The 25114-nt window shown below is 44.4% G+C and overlaps 1 protein-coding gene across 1 annotated transcript in view; it reads right to left on the bottom strand.

Annotated features, from left to right (window-relative positions):
- Window positions 1-25114, bottom strand: part of rsrc1 (arginine/serine-rich coiled-coil 1) — a 233330-nt gene extending 208216 nt beyond the window's left edge. The window contains exons 1-4 of the mRNA XM_024444418.2: window positions 25004-25114; window positions 23905-24094; window positions 20241-20363; window positions 1397-1585 (exon numbers count right to left, since the gene is read on the bottom strand). Coding sequence (XP_024300186.2) covers window positions 1397-1585; window positions 20241-20363; window positions 23905-24080 — 488 coding nt within the window. The 5' untranslated portion in view covers window positions 24081-24094; window positions 25004-25114. The remainder of the gene's footprint in view (window positions 1-1396; window positions 1586-20240; window positions 20364-23904; window positions 24095-25003) is intronic.

Below are 25114 nucleotides of genomic sequence, written 5' to 3'. Positions count from 1 at the left end.
TGGACGTCGGGCCCTCATACCACCCTCATGGAGTCTGTTTCTGACCGTTTGAGCAGACACATGCACATTTGTGGCCTGCTGGAGGTCATTTTGCAGGGCTCTGGCAGTGCTCCTCCTGCTGCTCCTCGCACAAAGGAAGAGGTAGCGGTCCTGCTGCTGGGTTGTTGCCCTCCTACGGCCTCCTCCACGTCTCCTGATGAACTGGCCTGTCTCCTGGTAGCGCCTCCATGCTCTGGACACAACGCTGACAGACACAGCAAACCTTCTTGCCACAGCTCGCATTGATGTGCCATCCTGGATGAGCTGCACTATCTGAGCCACTTGTGTGGGTTGTAGACTCCGTCTCATGCTACCACTAGAGTGAAAGCACCGCCAGCATTCAAAAGTGACCAAAACATCAGCCAGGAAGCATAGGAACTGAGAAGTGGCCTGTGGTCCCCACCTGCAGAACCACTCCTATATTGGGGGTGTCTTGATAATTGCCTATAATTTCCACCTGTTGTCTATTCCATTTGCACAACAGCATATGAAATTTATTGTCAATCAGTGTTGCTTCCTAAGTGGACAGTTTGATTTCACAGAAGTGTGATTGACTTGGAGTTACATTGTGTTGTTTAAGTGTTCCCTTTATTTTTTTGAGCAGTGTATAACGGGTGTTATAAATGGATTATGGTTATTCTGGTTATTTTCAGAAATGGCAGATGCAGATATTTGGTTAGAAAGTTGCACAACGGTTATAAATGAGGCCCCCGAAAGCATGCCTTGATATGTGGTCACGGTCTAGATAGCCTAAATGGGGCATATGAATATGTTATATTTGGACAGGGTTGCCCCTCCACAGTCCTCTCTGTCCTTGCGACCCTCTGTGCTCTAGACGCCTAACTGACGAGTCTGAGACACGTGACACTCAATATGAGAGACAACGACTCCCCAGCAATCACATTACCCCGCCCTCCAATCACATTAGGACACAGCGCTTGGGGGCGGGATATGGGTGAATCAAGGTGCTATTCTGGTGGAAAGTAAGGCCCCCTGAGTGAGTTAGGTCCATGGCCGGCTGGCACATATTGCACCTGGGATGCCTGTGTGTGTGTGTGTGCGTGTGTTGTGTGTGTGTGTGTTAACATATTGCACCTGGGCCTAGGTAGATCAACAGTAGAGAGATAAAGAGATCAACTATGTTCAGGTGACGCAGGTATACTTAAGGATGCAACATTAACACAGAGAATGTAATATATTCCGAATGAGAAGATACCAGGAGAAAGAGCGAAGGAGTGATGGATGGATGAGGCCCAGCCGAGGTGACCCTGCTGGATACTCGCATAACATACCTGGGGGGGGGGGTGCAATGTCAGAGTGAGTATGCCATGGACTCACAAAGGAACTTTTCACTCACCCTTGTTTGTCAGGTCTCTTGTCTTTGTCCTTGGCTCTGTCCTTGTCTCGGTCCCTGCCATTGTCCCTGTCCTTCTCTTTGTCTTTGTCGCGCCCCTTCCGCCTGCTGTGGTCTCGGCTGTGGCTGCGGCTCTTCTTGCGGCTGGACCGGCCACTGCTCCTGCTGCGAGACCGCCGCCGCTCACGAGACCTGGAGATGACGACATAACACACAAACAGAATCGCAAAAATAGCGATTAAAAAAAACGTTTTAATTTCTTCATTTGATTGTTTCACTGTAAAGTACATTATGTTGTGATTTCGATATTCGAACCAGCAACCTTTCAGTTACTGGCTTAACTTCAAGGCTACCGTAGTTAGCATTGGCGCAGCCACTATCCAGCCTGATTCTGACATGCAACCAAAATCACCCCAAGCAGGGTAATCCATCTCCCGTATGTGATGACTCCCAAAGCCTTGAGTCAGACTGTTAGAGATGGCTTCATGTACTGTAGGCCCTCTGTAACTTGTGTGTGTGTGTGTGTGTGTGTGTGTGTGTGTGTGTGTGTGTGTGTGTGTGAGAGTGTGAGCGCGAACGAGAGAGACAGAGCGAACGAGAGAGAGAGCGAACGAGAGAGACAGAGCGAACGAGAGAGACAGAGCGAACGAGTGAGAACGAGAAAGAGCTTTAACGAGAGAGAACGAGAAAGAGCTTTAACGAGAGAGAACGAGAAAGAGCTTTAACGAGAGAGAACGAGACAGAGCTTTAACGAGAGAGACAGAGCTTTAACGAGAGAGACAGAGCTTTAACGAGAGAGACAGAGCTTTAACGAGAGAGACAGAGCTTTAACGAGAGAGACAGAGCTTTAACGAGAGAGACAGAGCTTTAACGAGAGAGACAGAGCTTTAACGAGAGAGACAGAGCTTTAACGAGAGAGACAGAGCTTTAACGAGAGAGACAGAGCTTTAACGAGAGAGACAGAGCTTTAACGAGAGAGACAGAGCTTTAACGAGAGAGACAGAGCTTTAACGAGAGAGACAGAGCTTTAACGAGAGAGACAGAGCTTTAACGAGAGAGACAGAGCTTTAACGAGAGAGACAGAGCTTTAAGAGAGAGAGAGAGCTTTAAGGAGAGAGACAGAGCTTTAAGGAGAGAGAGAGAGAACAAGGAGAGAGACAGAGCAAGGAAGAGAGAGAGAACAAGGAGAGAGAGAGAACAAGGAGAGAGAGAGAACAAGGAGAGAGAGAGAGAACAAGGAGAGAGAGAGAGAACAAGGAGAGAGAGAGAGAACAAGGAGAGAGAGAGAGAACAAGGAGAGAGAGAGAGAACAAGGAGAGAGAGAGAGAGAACAAGGAGAGAGAGAGAGAGAACAAGGAGAGAGAGAGAGAGAGAGAACAAGGAGAGGAGAGAGAGAGAACAAGGAGAGAGAGAGAGAACAAGGAGAGAGAGAGAGAACAAGGAGAGAGAGAGAGAACAAGGAGAGAGAGAGAGAACAAGGAGAGAGAGAAGAGAGAAGTAGGAACTAGTTGCCGGCAGTTAATTTACAGCTTCTGGTTAGGGCAGCAGCCTATTGGGAAACCCGAGTCGGCGTTGATTAGAAACAGACGTTTGGAGATGGGCGACTGGCTGGAGATGGGGGCAATTAGGGAGGGCTTTAGATGGCGGCCATGGCAGCCTTATTGATCCTGACAGTCAGTGGGATGGATCCCTGAACACACACACACACACACAGGGACTAGTATGAGATTTAGTGGGCTACTTATAGAGACAGGCTAGGCTGGCTGGGCCGGCCTTCAGAGCCACCGCTGCCTGTCACCGCCTCTCACACACACCTCCGTGGAGTGGAGGGACTACAGTGTGTCTGTTTTTTACGCATTCACACCTCTATTGATTCAGATAGGTCATTTTCAATGCGCTGTCAGTTGGAGGCTGATGGGTGTGTGTATGTGTGTGTGTGTGTGTGTGTCTGACTATGACAATATAAAAAAAGAAAAGGAGGAAGCTAAGGTGTTATATTCTATCATTTATCATTGTATTGATTTATCTATAATAATGGTCAAACCTGCTGTCTGAGAATCATTATTGCTTCCTCCCCTCTTTTGACATAAAACTAATAATAGTTCTGTCACAAAAGTCTGGACAACTGTTGAAAACAGGCCCCCCCTTTAATATAATCTAATTAATTATGATCTAAAATGCTAAACTGATCCTGGATCAGCACTCCTACTCTGAGATGCTTTATACATACACAATGGACCCTGGAGAATTCTACAATGTGTTCTAGTGTTGAACAAAGCTGGGTGTCAATGATGAGTAGATGATACATGGAATACTGTAAAAAATAAATACAACTAGCTCTTAATACAACACAAATGACATTCAAAATATCTGCCTAATACTGTGCTTGCACAATGACATGGCCATTTGCAAGGACACAGGTCTTAATAAGTAGCACATGAATACATCCTTCATAAAATAAATATTATATTTTAATCTCATAAAACTATTATTTTATGAAGGATGTATTCATGTGCTGCACTGTCAACACTAGTAATGGTGGTAAATCATTTGCCTGGCTACCCAAACTCCTTTATCCGGGCAAACGCTATGCCCACAGACGTTAGCTTCTTCTCCGCAATGAGTCTGGATCGGAGTACACTCGTCGACAATTTCTAGAATGCAAACACATTTTAACTGTTCTGATTGGTCCCAGAAACCAATTGGTTTGGCCAGAGCCAGAACACACGTGGATAAAGCAGCATTTAGAAAAAGTTGTCATTGGCTTTGACACTCTGATTGGTTAGAAATGATCCAATCACCGATGACATTGTTTTGCATAACACCCATCATTTTGACATCACCACAAATTACTTCAATGAAGTCAGTCTCAGACTGAAGTATGTAGCAAACATACAGCAGCAGAAGAATTCAGTATGAGTCGTCAGGCAAGTAAATAATATCGATATTCTAAGTAACAATACTGCACACGTGCAAGAGGGAGAGAATCCCCTGTGGTTTGCAAAGCCTTCTCAGAATTAGAGCTACATGAATACAATACATCGGAGAGTTCTGTGCAAGGTGGTTATATCACCAGAGAACTGGCAAACCACCCAGCATTAATGTCCTGGGGGAATATGGATAGCTTTATTACTCGAATCTGCCTCCCGTCTGGAAGATCCTCAGGCCAACCCACAGACTTTGGTGTGTGAAACTGGGCGTGTGGTACGATGACGTATGTGAGAAGAGGAATTGGACACTGTTCATTTTCTGTGTTGGTCTGTGTGTGTGCTTGTGTTTCTCCATATGTAGCTATTGGACACGCACAAGTGCAGTCTCATTTTAGCAGCCAAGCAACTTGTGGCAAGCAGATGCAATAAACACAAAATCTGTGGTTGCTTTTCTGAACAGGAGGGGGGGGGGCACACACTTCTGGGCTCTGTACCAAATTACATTTACTGTAGTTAATAGAGTGAGGCTATGCTGTTAAATGTCAATTTCATTACCAAGCCCTTCCCCTTGGAGAATGATTAGCTCGTTTAAGGCCAGGGATAAATGTGTTAATGCAAGAGACACAGATAAACAGCATCAACCCCTACCCCATGCCAAGGCCCTGCCTATTTTACATGTTATTTGGGTTATTATCTCAGGAGAAAATGGTTCCCCTATGGCCTAAACATCTCATTTCTATTAAAAAGGGCCTTGCTGTTTTCTCCCCCCTCCTATTCGCCTAGCCAATCCATTAAATCGGGCTGCCGCTATTGGCTAGAGCAATTTTCTCAGTGAATTATCAATAAAGTAATTACCAGTGTGTTGGAGCAAGGTTGGGGAGCTTATCGCTGGGTGACCCCCCGCGCTCACCCTGGATATGATCCCTAACCACAACCCATTTGGGTAATTATATCGTCGGGGGTGTGTAGCCTGGATAGTGGTGTCGTCGCCCCGCGTTATCTGTCTGTATTATATTTCGGAGGCTAAACATGTTTTTCATTGAAAATTGGACATTAATGGCAGCCACATGATACCACTAGTGCTGGAAAACAGGCTAAAGTCTCGACTGGAATCCGACCCTGGTCAAATCATTATTCATGCCCCCTCCTCCATGGCCCCCTGCCTCCCCCTCTCCATCCCCATCCCAGCAGCGACAACAGCCTGGAATTCTCTCTCATCCATCCATCCTCTCTATAGTCTTCCAGTTGGGGACTGTGGACCGCTACTCCCAGGGGACTACAACAACTACCCCTACTAACAATCCATACTCCCTATGTACAGTAGTCAAGCGTAGGCATAAATGCTAGATCCACAGTGCTATGTAGGTAAATGAAATGGAAAGTATTCAGACCTTTTTCCACATTTTGTTACAGCCTTTTTCTAAAATGGATGTTCCTCAATCTACACACAATACCCCATAATGACAAAAACGAAAACAGGTTTAGAAAGGTTTGCAAATGTATAAAATAAAATAAAATATCTTATTTACTTAAGTATTCTGACCCTTTGCTATGAGACTCGAAATTGAGCTCAAGTGCATCCTGTTTCCATTGACTTTCCTTGAGATATTCCTACAAATTCTTTGGAGGCCACCTGTGGTAAATTCAATTGATTGGACATGATGTGGAATGGCAGACACCTGTCTATGTAATGTACCACATTGGACAGTGCATGTCTGAGGAAAAACCAAGCCGAAGAAGAAGTTTGGAACTACGAAGACCATTCCTGGAGCTGGCCGCCCAATCAAACTGAGCAATCGGGGGAGAAGGGCCTTGGTCAGGGAGGTGACCAAGAACCCAATGGTCACTCTGACAGAGCTCCAGAGTTCCTCTGTGGAGATGGGAGAAACTTCCAGAAGGACAACCATCTCTGCAGCGCTCCACCAATCAAGCCTTTATGGTAGAGTGGCCAGGGCAAAAGGTGCATTACAGCCCGCTTGGAGTTTGCCAAAAGGCACCTAAAGGACTCTCAGACCATGAGAAACATGTCTCTGGTCTGATGAAACCATGGCCCTCGGGACAAGTCTCTGAATGTCCATGAGTGGCCCAGCCAGAGACTGGACTTGAACCTCTGGAGACATGAAAATAGCTGTGCAGCGACACCCCATCCAACCTGACAGAGCTTGAGAGGATCTGCAGAGAAGAATGGGAGAAACTCCCCAAATACAGGTGTGCCGAACTTGTAGTGTCATACCCAAGAAGACTCAATGCTGTAATCGCTGCCAAAAGGTGCTTCAACAAAGTACTGAGTAAAGGATCTGAATATTATGTTTTTCTTTTTAAAACATTTGCAAAAAAAATCTAAAACCTGTTTGTGCTTTGTCATTATGGGGTATTGTGTGTAGATTAATGAGGGGGGAAAACGATTTAATACATTTGAGAATAAGGCTGTAACAAAATGTGGAAAAAGTCAAGTGGTGGGAATACTTAACGTATGCCGTTTAGCATGCACCTTTATCCAAAGTGACTTCTACTACAGTTAGCGCATATATTTGTTGTATATGTGATCTCTGTGGGTGTCAAACCAACAACCCTGGAGTTGCAAGCACCAAGCTCTTAACACCTGAGCAACACAGGACCAAAGTGATGGTTAGCCTTTATCTTGACTTTAGATGAGATTTCCTTTGCCAGTCTGCTCGATCTTTCATTAAATTGGCTATGCCTATGTGAAAGAGAAGTCTCCAATTCCACTGGCAATTGTCGTGTCTTCAATCTGCTTCGATAAGTGAATTCTGTTGGGGCTGCTGTACTATGACTGGACCTGAGAGAGACCAGGGAGACCACTATACCAAATCCTAACTTAGGATCTGTGCAGGCAACTCAAATGTTTGTCCTTTAATATCAATACACAATTCAGGAGAAAGTCAAAAGTCACACGTAAGTTGTTTTGGCCCCATGTCCCGACTAGGACTCTTCCCACATCATACAAGTACTGGTTCTTCAACCAAACCTCCAAATATGCAAGATATAAAAACCACATCTGAAGGGAAAATATATATTCAAAAGACAAAAATACTTATTTCAGGAACTTCATTAAAGCATTTACCCCCGCAGAGTTCTTCCAGAGAGAGAACACACACGCACGCACATGCACACACGCAAGAGCACGCAGCAGCAGTTTCCCACTTAATCTAAAAGTGATATTCGTGATACGGCTCGAATGCAAAGCACCTTGAATGAGCAATAGCTGCATTTCCTGCTGCCAAAAGACATCCAAAACAGCTGGTCCTCCCCAGCGCTGTCCGCCGAACGCAATGCAAATATGTTAACCATCCAGCATTTATTACTTTTCAGTGCTCTTCAAACGCTGTGCCAGACACAAGTTTAATTTATGATATTCTCCTAATTACGATAGCTGTTGAAATCATTTCCCAAGCTGTTTCCCTCTTCCAAGCAGCCATATTATCTGTACTCTCTCTCTCTCACACACACACACACAAAATAAAAAGGAAAGCACATCAAATTACAAGCAATGTAAAGTAGCTGATTTGCTAGCACAATTAACACAGCAAAGAGCAACCATGAAAGATTCCCCATAAAGTTTATCTTTCTCCTTCCCCTCAAAACCATGAAAGGGGACGGTAAATATCTGCCACAATCATCAGTCTACTTTAAATTAGCTCACAGCTGGCAACTGTCCAACAGTCTGCTGGACCGAGAAAGAAATCGGCACCCATTTAAGCCCACCCGCACAGCCCATAGGTCAAGTCATTTAGCCAAGTTTAAAGGCCTTCAAAAGGCTTCTCAGATCTACATGAACTCACATGGCTAACTGGTCAAAAAAATTACAATAAAATAGAAAAAAAGTTACTGTCTACGAGAGAAACAACATTTTATGAAATCGTCATCTCTCTTTGGCGCGGTTGACTTCCAAGCTAGCCCTGCTGGCACCATGTGCCCACGGTCACTCACCGACGACACCACAATTCTAAACTGACCTGTCTGGTGACCCCTGGCATCGCAGCACATCATGACGCCCTTCAGCAGCTGGAGTGAAAGGCATGATGGAGCGACTGTTCAGTCACTGAACCCAAACACAGGGTCAAGTGGAGGTCAAACCCCAAGACGAGGTGCTAACTCACTAACTCAACAAATTTCGCCAGAGCCAGTCATTCAACAACTCATTTATTTTCTTATATTTGGGTTTACTCAACAACAACAAAAAAAATCAATTTTTTGGGGGGGGGTACAAACTCCAGTATTCCTTTTTCAATTTTTCATGTTGCTTCCTTTTATCTTGGTTGCAGCAGACAGAGGAATTGTAGGACACAGATATTTCAGTGTGTATTTCTGTGTGTATTTAACAATTCAACAAAAATCTAATCAACATCACATTTTATTTGTCACATGCCAAATAAAATACAACAGGTCTATCTAGACCTTACAGTGAAATGCTTACTTACAAGCCCTCAACCAACAATGCTTTGAGAAGTTAAGAAGAATAAGTGTTAAGTAAAAAATAGATAAGTAAACAAAAAACAAAAAAAAGTAACAAATAATTAAACAGCAGCAGTAAAATGACAATAGCGAGGCTATATACGCTGTACCGGTACAGAGTCAATGTGCGTCGGCACCGGCTAGCCGAGGTAATTGAGGTAATATGTACATGTACGCAGAGTTAAAGTGGCTATGCATAGACAATAAACAGAGAGTAGCAGCAGTGTAAAAGAGGGGTCTGGGTAGCCCTTTGACTAGCTGTTAAGGGGTCTTATGGCTTGGGGGTAGAAGCTGTTTAAGAAGCCTTTTGGACCTAGACCTTGCGCTCCGGGTACCGCATGCCATGCGGTAGCAGAGAGAACAGTCTATAACTATCCACATCGAAGGGACAGTAGTGGAGAAGGTGGAAAGTTTTAAGTTCCTGGGCATACACATCACAGACAAACTGAAATGGTCCACCCACACAGACAGCGCTGAAGAAAGTTGGCTTGTCCCCCAAAATCCTGACAAACTTGTACAGATGCACAATCGAGAGCATCCTGTCGGGCTGTATCACAGCCTGGAACGGCAACCGCACCGCCCTCAACCGCAAAGTTCTCCAGAGGGTGGTGCGGTCTGTACAAAGCATCACCGGGGGTAAACTACCTGCCCTCCATGACACCTACACCACCCGATGTCACAGAAAGGTCAAAAAGATCATCAAGGACAACAACCGCCCGAGCCACTGCCTGTTCACCCCGCTATCATCCAGAAGGCGAGGTCAGTACAAGTACATCAAAGCTGGGACAGAGAGATTGAAAAACATCTACCTCAAGGCCATCAGACTGCTAAACAGCAATTACTAACTCAGAGAGGCTGCTACCTACATTGAGACCCAATCACTGGACACTAATAAATGGAACACTAGTCACTTTATTAAACAATGCCACTTTAAATAGTGCCACATTAATAATGTTCACATATCTTACATTACTCATATCACATGTATATACTGTATTTTATACCATCTACTGCACCTTGCCTATGCCGTTCAGCCATCGCTCATCCATATACTTACAAGTACATATTCTCATTCACCCCTTTAGATTTGTGTGTATTAGGTAGTTGTTGGGGAATTGTTCGATTACTTGTTAGATATTACTGCACTGTCGGAACGAGAAGCACAAGCCTTTAGCTACACTCGCATTAACATCTGCATGTGACAAATAAAATTATTTGATTGGAGTAGGGTGCCTGGATTCTGACAATTTTTAGGGCCTTCCTCTGACACCGCCTGGTATAGAGGTCCTGAATGGCAGGAAGCTTGGCCCCAGTGATGTACTGGGCCGTACGCACTATCCTCTGTGCCTTGGGGAGGCCGGAGGCCGAGCATTTGCCATACCAGGCAGTGATGCAACCATGCTTTTGATGGTGCAGCTGGAAAACCTTTTGAGGATCTGAGGACGCATGCCAAATCTTTTCAGTCTCCTGAGGGGGAATAGGTTTTGTTGTGCCCTCTTCACGACTGTCTTGGTGTGTTTGGACTATGATAGCTTGTTGGCGATGTGGTCACGTTCTGTTGCATAATTCAACAAGTGTGCTAATAGCAGGATACACTCGGATTAAAAAATCAGCACGCTTGGATCTAGAATACATCTATCTATACATACTTTACATCGTTTGCGAGATCAGACATTATATCACACAGCCCGGTCATTGAGAATGGGGGCGTGCTCGGTCCTCCATTTACTGTAGTGCACAATCATCTCCTCTGTCTTGATCACGTTGAGGGATATAGGTTGTTGTCCTGGCACCACACAGTCAGGTCTCTGACCTCCTCCCTATAGGCTGTGTCATTGTTGTCGTGCCTGGCCATGCAGTCATGAGCGAACAGGGAGTACAGGAGGGGACTGAGCACGCACCCCTGATGGGCCCCCATGTTGAGGAACAGCATGGCGGATGTGTTGTTCCCTACCTTTACCACCCGGGGGTGGCCCGACAGGAAGACCAGGATCCAGTTGCAGAGGGAGGTGTTTAGTCCCAGGGTCCTTAGCTTAGTGATGAGCTTTGAGGGCACTATGGTGTTGAACGCTGAGCTGTCGTCAATGAATAGCATTCTCACATTAGGTGTTCCTTTTGTCCAGGTGGGAAAGGGCAGTGTTGAGTGCAAGAGATTGCATCATCTGTGGATCTGTTGGGGCGGTATGCAAATTGGAGTGGGTCTACGGTTTCTGGGATAATGGTGTTGATGTGAGCCATGACCAAAGAAAGTCATGGCTACAGACATGAGTGCTACGGGTCGGTACTCATTTAGCCAAGTTACCTTAGTGTTCTTGGGCACAGGGACTATGGTGGTCTGCTTGTAACATGTTGATTACAGACTCTGAAAATTACTGAAAATGTCAGTGAAGACACATGCCAGTTAGTCAGCGCATGCTCGGAGTACACGTCCTGGTAATCCATCTGGCCTTGTGAATGTTGACCTGTTTAAATGTCTTACTCACATCGGCTACGGAGAGCGTGATCACATAGTCATCCGGAACTGGAGAGGGAGACTACTCAGACAGCCACGCTTCAGACACAACATGTTCTTAATTAGCAGGTGTGCTCTTAGAGGCAAGATGATGGGGAGTTTTTTCGCATCCGTCCTTTTTATTTATGTGTATTTATGAAGTGGTGGAAGATCTGAGGCCCTTACCATAATAGTGTTTTATTGTTTAAATGTGGACGGTTATGCTGTGTGCTTAAGTGATTTCAAGAACCTCACAACTGTAGTATAAGAAATATCATAAACGCTGAGACGAAACATGTGGGCTCACAGTAAAAGGGGGGGGAAAGAATGAGCGACACAAAGCAGACACGCATTCCACCTCGGAGGGGGAAACCACACATAATTAAACAAATAAGTGCATCTGAAATATTGCCTCGTAAAACCACCAAACGATTCGTTTTACTCCGACAGAGTGAAACAAAAGAAAGAGAGAGTACATTTTTCCCCCCATAAATAAATTCAGAGGTGATGTTGAGAACACGGTGTCTCAAAAAATATTATAATAATAATAATAATACGTTCAGAGAAAACTTCTCTGTGACATCTGTCGCTGCGGATCATGAAAGTGTCTGAAGCCAAAAAAAAAAAACAGATGCCGACAGATATTACATTTTATTACTGATCAATCTGGGGCTTCTTACAAGACGGCTCTCTAACTGATGGGTTTTCATCAGGCCGTACGACACACTGCAGCCGATTGTTGATAGCCCAATAAGCATGGGGCTCACTTCAAAGAGGGCCGCATCAGGTCCCTTAAATCAACACACACATGCGAGCGCACGCACACACTATTCACTGACGAAGCTTTGACTGCCTGAGCAATATACTGGTCCTGCACAGAAGCACTGAGGTACTCCAATGCACTCCTCCAACAAATCACAGGGAGGAAGGGTGGACACGTGACAGGTGATACATTCCTCCACGTGTCTCCGACTTGGCCAGGAGCTCTATCACGGGATGCCCCAAGCCGGACGGACAGAATGAAGGAAAAGAAAGAAAGAAACACACTCTCCAAAACTCAAGCTCGTTGAGAAAGTGTTTCATTTCTTTTCAAAGTGTCCGGATTTCAGTCAAGAAGCACATGATCCCAATCTATTTTTTCATTTTGCCGTCCTTTTTTTTAACAATTAAAATATTAGATGGATAAGTGAAACCACATTTCCCCCTCGCTGTACACGGGTATAAGACAAGTGCTGCCTGCCTGGGAGATTCCATTAGTCCACAATTTGCATGGCGGCTGTTCTGGGGAGGGTGGAGAAGGGGGTGACAGTGGTTCTCCTGACAGGCCAGAGCACATGGCTCTGCTTAGCACGCGCACACACACGCATAAATGTATGCACGGACACACAGGCATGCAGACACACAAAGAGACAAATTGGGAATATAAGTATATGAATTGTTTTTAATTATAACAACTAGCATCACTAGTTGTCTAGAGGAGGCCTAGCCTAGGGGAGACATGTCCTGCAAAGTATTCAAACAAAGCTGTCAGTGAGTCATAAGTAAGATGCTGGTACCTGGGCTCCCAAGTGGCGCAGCGGCCTAAGGCACTGCATCTCAGTGCTAGAGGCGTCACTACAGACCCTGGTTAGATTTCAGTCTGCATCACAACCGGCTGTGATTGGGAGTCCCATTGGGGCCCAGCGTCGTCCAGGTTAGGCCGTCATTGTAAATAAGAATTTGTTCTTATTAACTGACTTGCCTAGTTTTTAGTTTTTATTTAACGAGGCAAGTCAGTTAAGAACAAATTCTTATTTACAAATGACGGCCTACCCCTAAACCGGACGACGCTGGGCCAATTGTGCGCTGCACTATGGGTTGTGATACAGCGTTCCAATACATCCATTGGTGTCATGAGAAGGGCTAGCAGCTAATGTTAGATTCAGCTCAGATCTCCGACAATGCATTCAATGCCATTGGTGATCGCTATGCGCCTAATCCATGTTGTTGTTAAAAACCCTGGTTTTAAAATGGTCCAACTTGTATTTGAGGAATAAATTAAGATAGAATAGAAAGCTGTGACCCTGCTCTGTTAAGCACAAAATTAAACTGCTTTCAAAAGTGTTTTTCCAATGACTGGGCATGCATGTTTTTCTCCCTGTGCCACTCGCAATTTGAAAGTGCCCAGAGGAATATTATTTTCTCCCATAGAATTGGACAAGCTGACCAATTGAATAGGTAAACCCTTCTACCTAATCAGTTGTACAACTGAAATGCAATCCTATTGTATTATGTGGTGTTGAATACTCTTTGATTTTATTTAACTAGGCTAGTCAGTTAAGAACAAATTCTTATTTACAATGACGGCCTACCCCGGCCAAATCCAGACAGCGCTGTGCTAATTGTGCGCCACCGTATGGGACTCCCAATGACGGCCGGATGTGATACAGGCTGGATTCTAACCAGGGACTGTGGTGATGCCTCTTGCACTGAGATGCAGTGCCTTAGACCGCTGTGCCACTCGGGAGCCAAGTTAAATGCAGGTTAAATAAAAAAAATTAAAAGGGCCCAATCGTATGTTAAGTCACAGAAAATGGCTATTGAATGGAGAAGCGTGTGTAGCATACCATACGGCTGCAGAAATGTGTGTAGGCGGTCAGGGAGGCGGAGGATGGACATACGGTGGCTGTTCATCTAAGCTTAATTGAGAGGAAGCCATGGTCGTTCATTAAAGAAAAAAGAAAAACTGAAAACTCTGGCGGTCGGCTACTTCATGGGGTGACCTCCTGAGTCAGACAGGGGTGCCCCCATCGGGAGTGAGTGGCATGGGAGGGGGGGGGTGAGACCAGTCTGGGCTGTGGGGTACAGCGTGAGGTGCCCCCTTTTCCCCCCCACAGCGCCATTAAACACAGGGTTCTGAAGCCACTCGCTCCAAACAGCTCAATGACAACACACGGCCTGGCAATTAGAAATAATTAGGCAGTCATTTTGGTGGCAAGTCTTTTTAAGTGCATATATAACGACGCAATGATGCTTATTAGCCGGCCCGAGTGAGCCGAGACTCAAACGGCCACCGAAATAATTATGCCACTGATCACAAAGCGTCTGCACATCTCTGTACTTCACCTTAATGCGTTTCAAAAATCCACTTCATTACCTCCAGTAATTAATCCTCCATTAATTGCAGGAAAAGCCCAGTTTACCTCCCTTCGTTTCTAATTATCATCTTATAAATAGTTATGGTTCTAATTAATGTGTTCATTAGGCAGGATATTTTTCTCAAAGCCGCGCTCGGAGCCAAAGGTTCAGCGTCTCTCTCAGAAGCCTAACCAGCCAGAAGGTGAGGCCATTCTGGTTGCATTTGCTTTTATTTTACTACATTCAACCTCCTAATTGGCATTTAAAACCCAATTTGGAAGAACTTCAAGAAGCTTAAATGGAGGAGAAACGTAGGGAAGGGAGAGATTCATTTTGTATTCAGTTTTCCGATACCAGGGCAAAGAGTCTTTCTCTCTGTCTATCTCTCTTGTTCTCACACACTTTCTGTCTCTATCACACTCTGGCCAAACGGGCGAGCTCTTTTCGACGTGATGAAATGAATGTACAGCTCATTGTGTATTAGGAGCTGCTGCCATCTTTCTCCAAAACGGTCCAAATGTTGACTGACGGGTGAATGACATGTCTGTTTATTGAGGGATTTCTTAAGAGGTAGGAAGCTGCTAGTACTACAAAGTGAAAGCAGAATCCTGAGTTCTCCGTTTGAAGGCCAGAGTGCCGTGAACAACAGAGAGAACTGAAAGGCCCAGTCAAAGCGAAAGCCTCTGGACAATAAATACATTATCCGAGCGAGGTCAAGGCAGAACAACAGCCCCTAATATTTACAGAGACAAACCAATCTGACGGGCAATATTGGGTGATTAAAATACATTGTTGTCAAGGTTTTCTTCACGTTTCGCATTCAGGAGCTGTTTGGTGGACCAATCGGTCATAATTTCTGACACGGAATGAATTTAGAGCAACGTCTAGTCGAACTCTTTAGTGTCAGGAGGTTCCTACGAGATGCTCAAAGACCGTCTGAGTTTTCTGTGGCACGGTTGTTTTCTGAACAAAAATAAAACAACAAAATACATTTTTGCAGAGGAAAACCTAAAAGCGAATGAACCCTTAAAATCGGTCTACTCCAAATCGTTGGCAAATTGGATTATTGCATTGGGGCTTTCACAAAGCCTTGTCTGTGTGTCTGTGCGTGCATGTGTACCTGTGCATGTACATGCGCTCGTGTGTGTACATGCGCTCGTGTGTACATGCGCTCGTGTATGTGTTTGTTTAGCGGTAGAACAGACTCTGGCTGATCTACTGCGCGGCTAGGTTCCCACCCAGGGGAGTGGGGCTCGGGGCTGGTGCCGAGTGTGTGCCTGGAGGAGGGTGGGTGGACGGTGGTGGACGGGGGGTGGTGGACGAGGGGACGGGGGGTTGGCAGGAGAGGGGAACAGAGCCTCGCGGCGAGCCAGGGATGAAAGGGCCCGTCCATGTCAGTCACTTACTCCTCTCTTTGGTAAATAAAGGTTTCTGACAACAAAGCAGCGAGCAGCGCTTGACTGGCCTTTAAAGGGGATAAATAAAAAAGACTGGATGCAGAGGGGAAAAACCTCTGAAAAAGCCTCTCAGATTCTCCAAAATGGAAGCATGTTGATTTGTATGAAGTAAAGAACACGCACCACAACCAAACCGGGTCATTTTTCAGCTTAAACCAACATTTTGTATAATATCGGGTATAATGAGAGAACTGGAGGAAACATATCCCTCGCCACCAGTCTAGGAGGTGAATGAGAGGAGAAAGCCCAGTGGTATAACAGACATATAGAGAGGAGCAGGTTGTCCTGTAAGCAGCATTCAAACACACACACACACTAAACAGGTTAGGCTACACACTCATTGCTGACAGTAGAAAAACTATGATGGAGAACTGTGACACAAAAAAATAAAAACATTTGAGTTGTTATTTTCTGCTCTTACCAGGTACTATACGAATTCACATCTTTCTTTTTCTACATCCTATTCTCAAGCTCTGGGGTAGAAACCCAGATTTGGGTTGTCATGTCCGCAACACACACACACACTCAGATTGGATCCCCATAGCACACCACTGGGCCCAGACCCACCAGACACACTGATGGGTTATCCAGATTCTGTGTAAACAGTGATGACCAGAACTTTGTTAGCACGTTTTCAAAGCCCCCGTCCGCCTATAAAAAAAGTCAAGAGTTTCCTTCCCTCTCTCAGAAAGGCCTGATTCTCATCCCCCCTCCTCTCTACACTTGGTGACCTTTGCACAGGCCCCTAAAGTGGTGCAGTCAGGAAAAGCCATCAAGCAGATGTACTGCGGCCACCCCGCAGTAGATTAACCCGGAAAGTTGCTGTGCAAAATAAATATTGGGCCATCACTTACGTCTCGTGTGATCTTCCAACAGCGATCCGAGCAAGCGACTACTACGCCAACGAGAGGGTTTCCCATTCTGATACCTCCGAGCTACGGCATATGCACTATCCCAACATGCACACTAGTGCAGTCCTAGGAGCTCCTAGCCCCTCCAGAGTGACAGGGTTTCCTGGATGAGTTCACTATCCTTAGGGAAGGAGGGCATGATAATTAGGGGCTCCTCCGTTTGATGCAGATGACAATCACAGTGATCCAACACCTCTGCAGTTACCTGGGCTAAACCCTTACACAAGCACTATGCTCCCCGAACGGAACATGTCACTGAAATATTAATGAGAGAAATGTAAGCATCTTTGCGTGCATGTATATGTATGTGGGTGGGTGCATGCATGGGTGCGTGCGTGACGTCGGGTGTTTGAGGTCAAGTGGTAGATTAGTAACGCTATGATGGCCTCCAATCCCTTCCCGTGAACCTGCCATTGATTTAACACTGACTGACTGACTGACTGACTGACTGACAGACAGCCATGGCTTTAACCTGTGACTCTCCTGCACCCCCATAACTTCACCAACTTCCCCTAAAATGTTCCTATGATCCCATCCGTAATTCTTAACCATGTTGTCTTCGTTGGAGCAGGTTTAGTTGAGTTCAGATAGACGTGTGCTCGGTGCCTAGCCATCCCCAGTGAACTGGAGCCGGAGCGGTGAACTGAGCCATAACACCTCTCAATATAACGCTGGCTTGGAGATCTGACTCCTCTGATCAAAGGGAATAAACATTAATGACTAATGGATAATCTGCTACACTTGTCTGTTTTGCATTTCGGGGGGTTAGATTGGCCACCTCTGGGGGGGATCTCCACTCTTCAAATCATTTTCTGATTGCAGATTGGAGTCGCTTTGGAATAGTAAACACATAAGAGTTTCATAGAGCATTATTCTTATTTCCTATATATATTTTGTATTTATACATATAGGATTCTAAAGAAAGTAATATCCACCCCCCCACCAACTGTCCTAACCTTTTCCCCTGCAATATTTCTATGCAGCTGTTATTATTCTCATTCCTCCGAATAATATCCCTCTCGTCCCATCCTTTTTCTCTCCCCTCTCTCATATTCTATATCACATGCCACGCGGGCGTCCCGGGCTGCTGCGAGCGAGTGCCTCATATCCTGTCAACTTATCAATCACAGGGGCCCTGTCCACTCAATCCACCTCTGATTTATCAGGCAGCCTCGACCCAAACCCTTTTAACACGACAGTGACAGATAGCAGCCCAGACCATGGCAACCTGTTCCACTTTTGTCAAGTCAGACATTACGAAACTTGCTGTGCTCCCCCCACCCCCACTGTTAACCCCCTGCTTAAGCCGTTTTAATCGCATTGCTTCATTTTTGGATTTTTAGCAAGCTTTCGCCTGCAATATCAGTTCTGTTATACTCAAAGACAATATTTTTACAGTTTTGGAAACTTTAGAATGTTTTCTATCCTAAGCTGTCAATTATATGCATATTCTAGCATTATGTCTTGACAAAATAACCCCTTTATTTTGGGAACGTTATTGTTCCAAAAATGAAAATAGTGTCCCCTAGTTATAACAGGTTAAGCCGTTTACAGGAGGCTTCCCTCTTTAATCGCATTGCTTCATTGCTTTTTAATCGCATTGCTTCACAGAGATATTATCAACTGTAATTCCAAATCTCCCTACCACATTGATGTGACACTGGCATTACATAACGCTCAGGAAGGAGACGCTTTCTGTCTCCTAGAGATGAACATAGTGCAAAAAGTGCAAATCAATCCCAGAACAGCAAAGGACCTTGTGAAGATGCTGGAGGAAACAGGTACAAAAGTATCTATATCCACAGTAAAACAAGTCCTATATCGACATAACCTGAAAGGCCACTCAGCAAGGAAGGAGCCACGGCTCAAAAACCGCCATAAGACTACGGTTTGCAACTGCACAATGGGACAAAGATCATACTGTTTGGAGAAATGTTGTCTGGTATGATGAGTAGAACTGAAAAAGCAAGTGCGAGCAAGGAGGCCTACAAACCTAATCCAGTTACACCAGCTCTGTCAGGAGGAATGGGCCAAAATTAACCCAACTTATTGTGGGAAGCTTGTAGAACGCTATCCGAAACATATGACCCAAGTTAAGGAATTTAAAAGGCAATGCTACCAAATACTAATTGAGTGTATGTATACGTCTGACCAACTGGGAATGTGATGAAAGAAATAAAAGCTGAAATAAATAATTCTACTATTATTCTGACATTTCACATTCTTAAAATAAAGTGGTGAACCTAACTGACCTAAGACAGGGAATTTTTACTAGCATTAAATGTCAGGAATTGTGAAAAACTGAGTTTGAATGTATTTGGCTAAGGTGTATGTAAACTTCCGACTTCAACTGTACAAACAATGTAATTCTCCATTTAAGAAGAGCACCTCCACCCAATCAGGCTCCCCTGCTAGCTCCGGCAGTCCATAGCCTCCGTCACCAGTTTCCTTCATTACCGCCATCTTATCTAACCTACTGAAGATATGAAACCGCTCATTTGTGACTAAAATGGTTCGCCAATTTTTTCCCGTAGCAATTCAAAAAGAAAATAAGGTGCCTTGTGCGCATAAAACATATTTTTAAAAAGCCTTTTCTTATAGTGCTAACAGATTTAAAAACAGTCAGTCAGTCAACACATGATAATGATGATAATAATATTTCAATAAACCATGAATGGATAATTATGTTTTAATTGCATTAATTAATTAAAGCAGGTTTCCCCTATTTTCTTGTGTTCCCCAAAGAGGGGCGGGGAAGCAAACAAAATGTGTCTGACCTCCTGGGTCTGTGTGTGTACTTCATTAACACAAACCAAAATAAAAAAGGTGTTGTGTGTGTGTGTGTGTGTGTGATTAGCTGTCACAGTAGTACAGAGTGGCTCAGAGAGTCTCTTTCAATGACAGTCTGCCACGTTATAATGGCCTTCGCCACAACAGCAAACAAACCACACTGAGCTGCTGCTGCCTGCTTGGCTGGCACTCACACACACACACACACACGTGCACGCTGGCAAACACACACACACCAAGTCCCTACAAATATTGTTTTTGTTGTTTGAATATGTTTTGCTGTAAACTGAACTGCAAGCAAAATGGCAACATTCAGTTTGTGGTTGCTGGAACCAATCATGATCAAATGTCATTACATTGTGAAATTCAGCCAAAAATCAGGGACAAGCACAGGGTATGGGTACGGTGAAGAGAGTATAGTGTGGGGTGTGTGTGTGCATGCATGTGGTAGTCAGACACCTATTGAAAGCCAGCACCTTCTACTGTCCATCCTCATACCCACAAAACTATAGTAGTGCCACTGGAACCAATCATGATCAAATGTCATTACATTGTGAAATTCAGCCAAAAATCAGGGAGACAGTGCCACTATAGTAGTGCCACTGTACTCTCTTGAGCCCTTCTCTCCCCCCACCCAGCCCCCACCCATCCCCACTACCTCAGTCCCCATCATACCTGCGGGTGTGGCTGCGTGACCTACGGGAGCGGTTGGTCCTGCCTCGGTCTCTATCTCCACTACGACTCCTCCTCCTGCGAGACGAGCCGTGGGACGAGCTGCTGCTGGACCGCCGCCTGCGTCTGACACACACAGATACACACACACACACAGAGGATAATTCCAGTCATTGATTAACCCGCACTAGAATGACTCACTGTGCTGGTCTGAGTTTAGCAGCTCAAACTCGTCTTCTTCTTAACCACTCGCTCACCCCCTCGCACCCTCTCCCGTGTTTCCGCCCCAAGCAGTATATTCTCTCTTATTCTCGGTGTTCTTACCCGCCTAGACGTTAAGACTGAGCAACAGAGAAAACATGTCTCCCAGCCCCATCTTATACATAAAATAACTTATATATCCCTCAAAATAATAATTTTGTCTGTTGTTAATTTCGGTAATCAAATAATTCCCTCATTACTTTCCATACCTAGCCCCCTAGAAGTGCCGGTGGTTGTTCATCAAATCTATCAAATACTTTTGTTGTGAGTGAAAGAGCGCACGAGAGAGAGCGCTGTATTAGTATCTGCCGGGGTTGGATGGATCGCAGAAGCGGGTTAGTTCAGGAAGAAGGCTTCCATCGTGGCCTTGACTCAAGCACTTCACACACAGGTTCAGCAGAAGAAACGTGCAGGACATGTTATTTGAACTTGCGGTATACACACACACAGGCGTGTGACGATAATGTTAAGAAAACACGGCTGGTTCGCTCAAAGCGAAAGCTGCCACTACGGCACATGAGAGGGAGGCTGCCTTGTGTACACCGACATGATGGAAGCCATCCAAGTGAATAGTGGGAGCAGGTTTGACATGTGCACTAACACTGACTGTGTGTTCCATGTCAACTCAATGGGTTGTGTGGGGGAGCTCTTTAATGCCTGGTGAACAGCTAGTGAACACGTGCTGCTCTTCACTGGAGACTTCAGTTAACGATTATCTTTACACGTGTAGTGTGCCTTCCAATTGGCACCATATTCCCTATATAGTGCACTACTTTTGACCAGGGCCCATAGTCAGATGTAGCCTCATACATAAAGGCCCAACTTAATCCATAGACCCTGTATCTATTTTCAACCCAATGTCCATTCATTGGCCATGTCCAACTCCTTGATTTGTCAGAAGCATTTCCTAGGCAGCTAATGAATGGCTGACTGAATAGGAAGACTGAAAGCTAAGGGGATAAACGGCTACAACCAGCCCCACCTCACTCCGCCCAGCCGGCCCCAGATCAGCGAGCCATTCTCTCAAGAACACCAATGATTTCCCATCTTGCGTAATGGACCCTGACCAAAGTGCATAAATAATGACCATCAACCGGCCTGGTCTAAACGACTGCAGAGGGAGTGTCGAGCGTGTGCGCGTGTGTAGGAGACTGTCCAGTATCCTCTGTTAAAGAGACCCTCAGCGGACATCATCAGCAGTCATTTACTCACAGACACTCTCTCTCACACACAACCTGGACAAACACATTTAAAAATGTATTTAAAAAATAAAAAAGCCTGTGGGTCTAAATGATGGCAGTAACATCAACTACTAACTACTGGTAAATTACATTTATTCATTGTAATAGCCTATGTCCAACAGGTAAACACATGTAAGTGTTGGTCCCATGTTTCATGAGCTGAAATAATCACTCATCTGGCTTTTAAGTCAGTCTATAAAAATGTGCTTTTTTGTTACAAATTTAACTAAAAATGACTTGCTCAACTGGTTGACTACACTAATAGCCTATTACGTACAGTATCTGGCAAACCAAACCAAATGTTGTTTAGGGCCAAGTTTGGCCCGCGAATTCCACTTTGGGCAGCCCTGCTTAAATATAAAAAATAAAATAAATAAAGTGATGGAAGACAGTGGAAGTACCGTGATGAATGAAGTAGTATAGGGTGCCCACCCACTCTGCCCAGAGTTGATGAAAAAGAGCATTGGTGATGAAATTTCACTTCCTTATGTTATAAAATATATTTTATCAAGACAAATATGATTATTCATGTTCTGAATTGTTCCGTGGGGTCTTTAAGATATCATTAATATTATATCCAAAAAGTCAAATTTCATAACCTAAAACATCCAATAATAAGCACCAAGCTCTCTTGACATAGCGGTGCAATTTTTTGTGGTAGTCGTCTTCAAAGTTGTTTCCACGGGTCACAATTTTTTTTTTGCATGACATGACCTGAATTAAACGTACAAGGCTTTCAAAAATAAAAAGCTTTGTATACGCTTTGTGCTCTGTTGACAAGGCATAAAATTTACTTTTTGGTCCACCAGCCACTGTGGCAGGTAGATTGAAAAAATCTTAGATTTTTTTCTTTTTTTTTTATCAGCCAAAATATTTGTTTTGCCACTAAAATTATACCAACAAAACACCACAAAAAAATGATGAGCATGGTGTGTAATGTTTCTAAAACAAATGTATTACTAGTAAGAAGTAACGTGGTATATTGTTTAATTTCATTTTTTGTGACCTGAGCCTTTTAACCAAAATATCACAGATGAGACAAAAAATGTCACCTTCCCCTTTAAGGGCGGGAGATTAACATGGTAACGTGACTCGAGTCGTGTTTCTGCCTGTGAGATTGAGTCTGACTAGTAGAAGCGTTGTCTTTTCTTCCCTAGCAGTTGAAACTCAAACATAGAACAACCTAGCTTGTGAACAAAACAATGTAAATTACCAACAAACACAGCCTCTAGCCAAGCAGTGTTGAAGCGCGAGGTGCAATAGGCTATGTAGGGTTCGTAGTTCTTTAACTGTCTGATTCATTTACCAGCTATGAAACAAAACAGCAGAAATACTTTGAAAACAGTTAATGTTGTATTTACTTTGCTATAAGTATAATCATACTTGACTATTTTTATTCACAAATGCGAGTGAAATGCTTGCACTGTGGAGCACTGACCACCCGCCAACGTGGCTGGTGAAATGGACATCTTACCCACCAAGGGCAAAATCAAATTTTAGGGCCTGTCCATTGTCATTTCACAGAGATACTTCTTTCATATTAATTCAAAATGAATACAAGAGTATACTAAAATATGAAAATACTACATGTATCAAAATCGATATCCATCTTCTCTCTATTGTTTTTTTGTCCTGCAGATTTACCCATTGGTCAAAATATGTGTTTTTGATTGGACACCCTTAGTAGTAGTTCTATAAAGTAGTATTATCCTATTCAATTAAAACTGTCTTTCAAGAGTGGTGGCTGATTTTTGAAAATATATATTTTAAAGGCACAAGTTTCACTGACAGATTTAGGATAGCTATCTATGTAGATAGAGGAGAGGGATACAGGATACAAAATGAGTGGCAGGACGGGGGATCCAACCGTCGCCTCCATAGGCATATGTGGTCCACGACGGTGGGACTACTACTAGACCAGCCCCCGTTACAGCTTTACACATCCAGTTTGCTCCTTCATTCATGCACCTCTGTTAAACGGCGAGGTAGCGACAGTATACCTGTTCCTCTAGTGTTGCACACAGTACACCTACCACGCATGTCTGTCCTTTCTGTCTGTCCTTTCTGATGTTGTGATGTAGGTCTGCTTCCTCCTATATTTGCCAGTGAAGTAGTTCTCTCATCAACCGATCTCTGTAAATTGCAGTATTTCTATATAGACCTACCTCCTGTCTCTCTCTCTGGAGCGACTCCGCGAGCGGCTGCGTCTGCTGGACCTCTTGCTGCGGCTGGTCACCCGGCTGCCAGATGAGCTGGAGGAAGAGGAGCGCCTTCTGTGCTTCTCCTTCTTCTTCCTCCTGCTACGGCTGTCCTCCTCGCTGTCAGAGGTGTGGCGACCCATTATCCCTCACTAAACTGGGTTGGAGGAGAGTAAGCATAAGAGGACGTCTTATTTAATCAAACACTCATTTATTGATTGCTCAGACGAAACAGTAGGCCTACATCTAGCCGATTAAACTTTACTCCACGATTTAAGATGGAGTTGAGCGGCAACTAGTGTGGGCGGACTGGAGCTCTTTTTATTTAAAAAAAAAAAAACGACTGATTTCAGCACCCAGAGAATAGCCTGCAATTACACACGACATTGTTATGTGTAATTGCAGGCTATTTTTGGGGTGCTGAAATCAGTTGTTTTCAGAGTGCGCTCCAGTCCGCCAACACTAGTCGCCTCTCAACTCCATCTTACATCGTTGAGTTTAGTCAGCCAGCTTAAATCCTGCAATGCGTAGCTATACTGTGGCTAGTGGCTTCATTGTTTAATGTCCCCCTTCCATCCTCCAAGACTGACATGTACTGGATAAATAACCGTTCTATTCTGAATATACATGAGCAGTCAGTATGCCAGAGAGCTACTATAGCTAGCTAACTTCCCCAACTCGGCTCCACCTGCCTTGTAAGAGAGCGTGGACAGAATGTAAACAATTAACAGACATTATCATACAGCTTAACTAGCGACAGTTGACTAGCATAATGGCTAGCTTCCCATTCTAAAATAATTGTTCAAATAGCTCTCGCGTATGCCTGTGTTAAAAATATACTGTGAAGTTTTCATTTGCAGGTTATAGCATGCAGACAGAATGTGCACTTTCAGGACTGCTGACATGCTAGCTAACGTGTTAGCTTTCGCTTGACACAGCTGACTCCATTCTAGGCATTTTTGTGTTACGCTCGGTAAATCGCTACAACGTTATTACCAGCGTCGACGTATTTCAAACATTACTTATACAGTGGCTGTAAATTTGCGGGGGAAACAACAATTCATACCAGGTATCTTGCTACAAATGTCCCTTCTTCTTCTTCTTCTTCTTCCCTCTTTTTCTTCTTCTTCAGTGGTGTTTATCCGCGGTTGGCATCCAACGTTATGGTGCATTACTG

The sequence above is a fragment of the Oncorhynchus tshawytscha genome, linkage group LG14 (genome assembly GCF_018296145.1).
Source record: "Oncorhynchus tshawytscha isolate Ot180627B linkage group LG14, Otsh_v2.0, whole genome shotgun sequence".
NCBI lineage: Eukaryota > Metazoa > Chordata > Actinopteri > Salmoniformes > Salmonidae > Oncorhynchus > Oncorhynchus tshawytscha.
The sequence above is the reverse complement of the archived record's forward strand: the minus strand, read 5'-3'. Positions and strand labels throughout refer to the sequence as shown.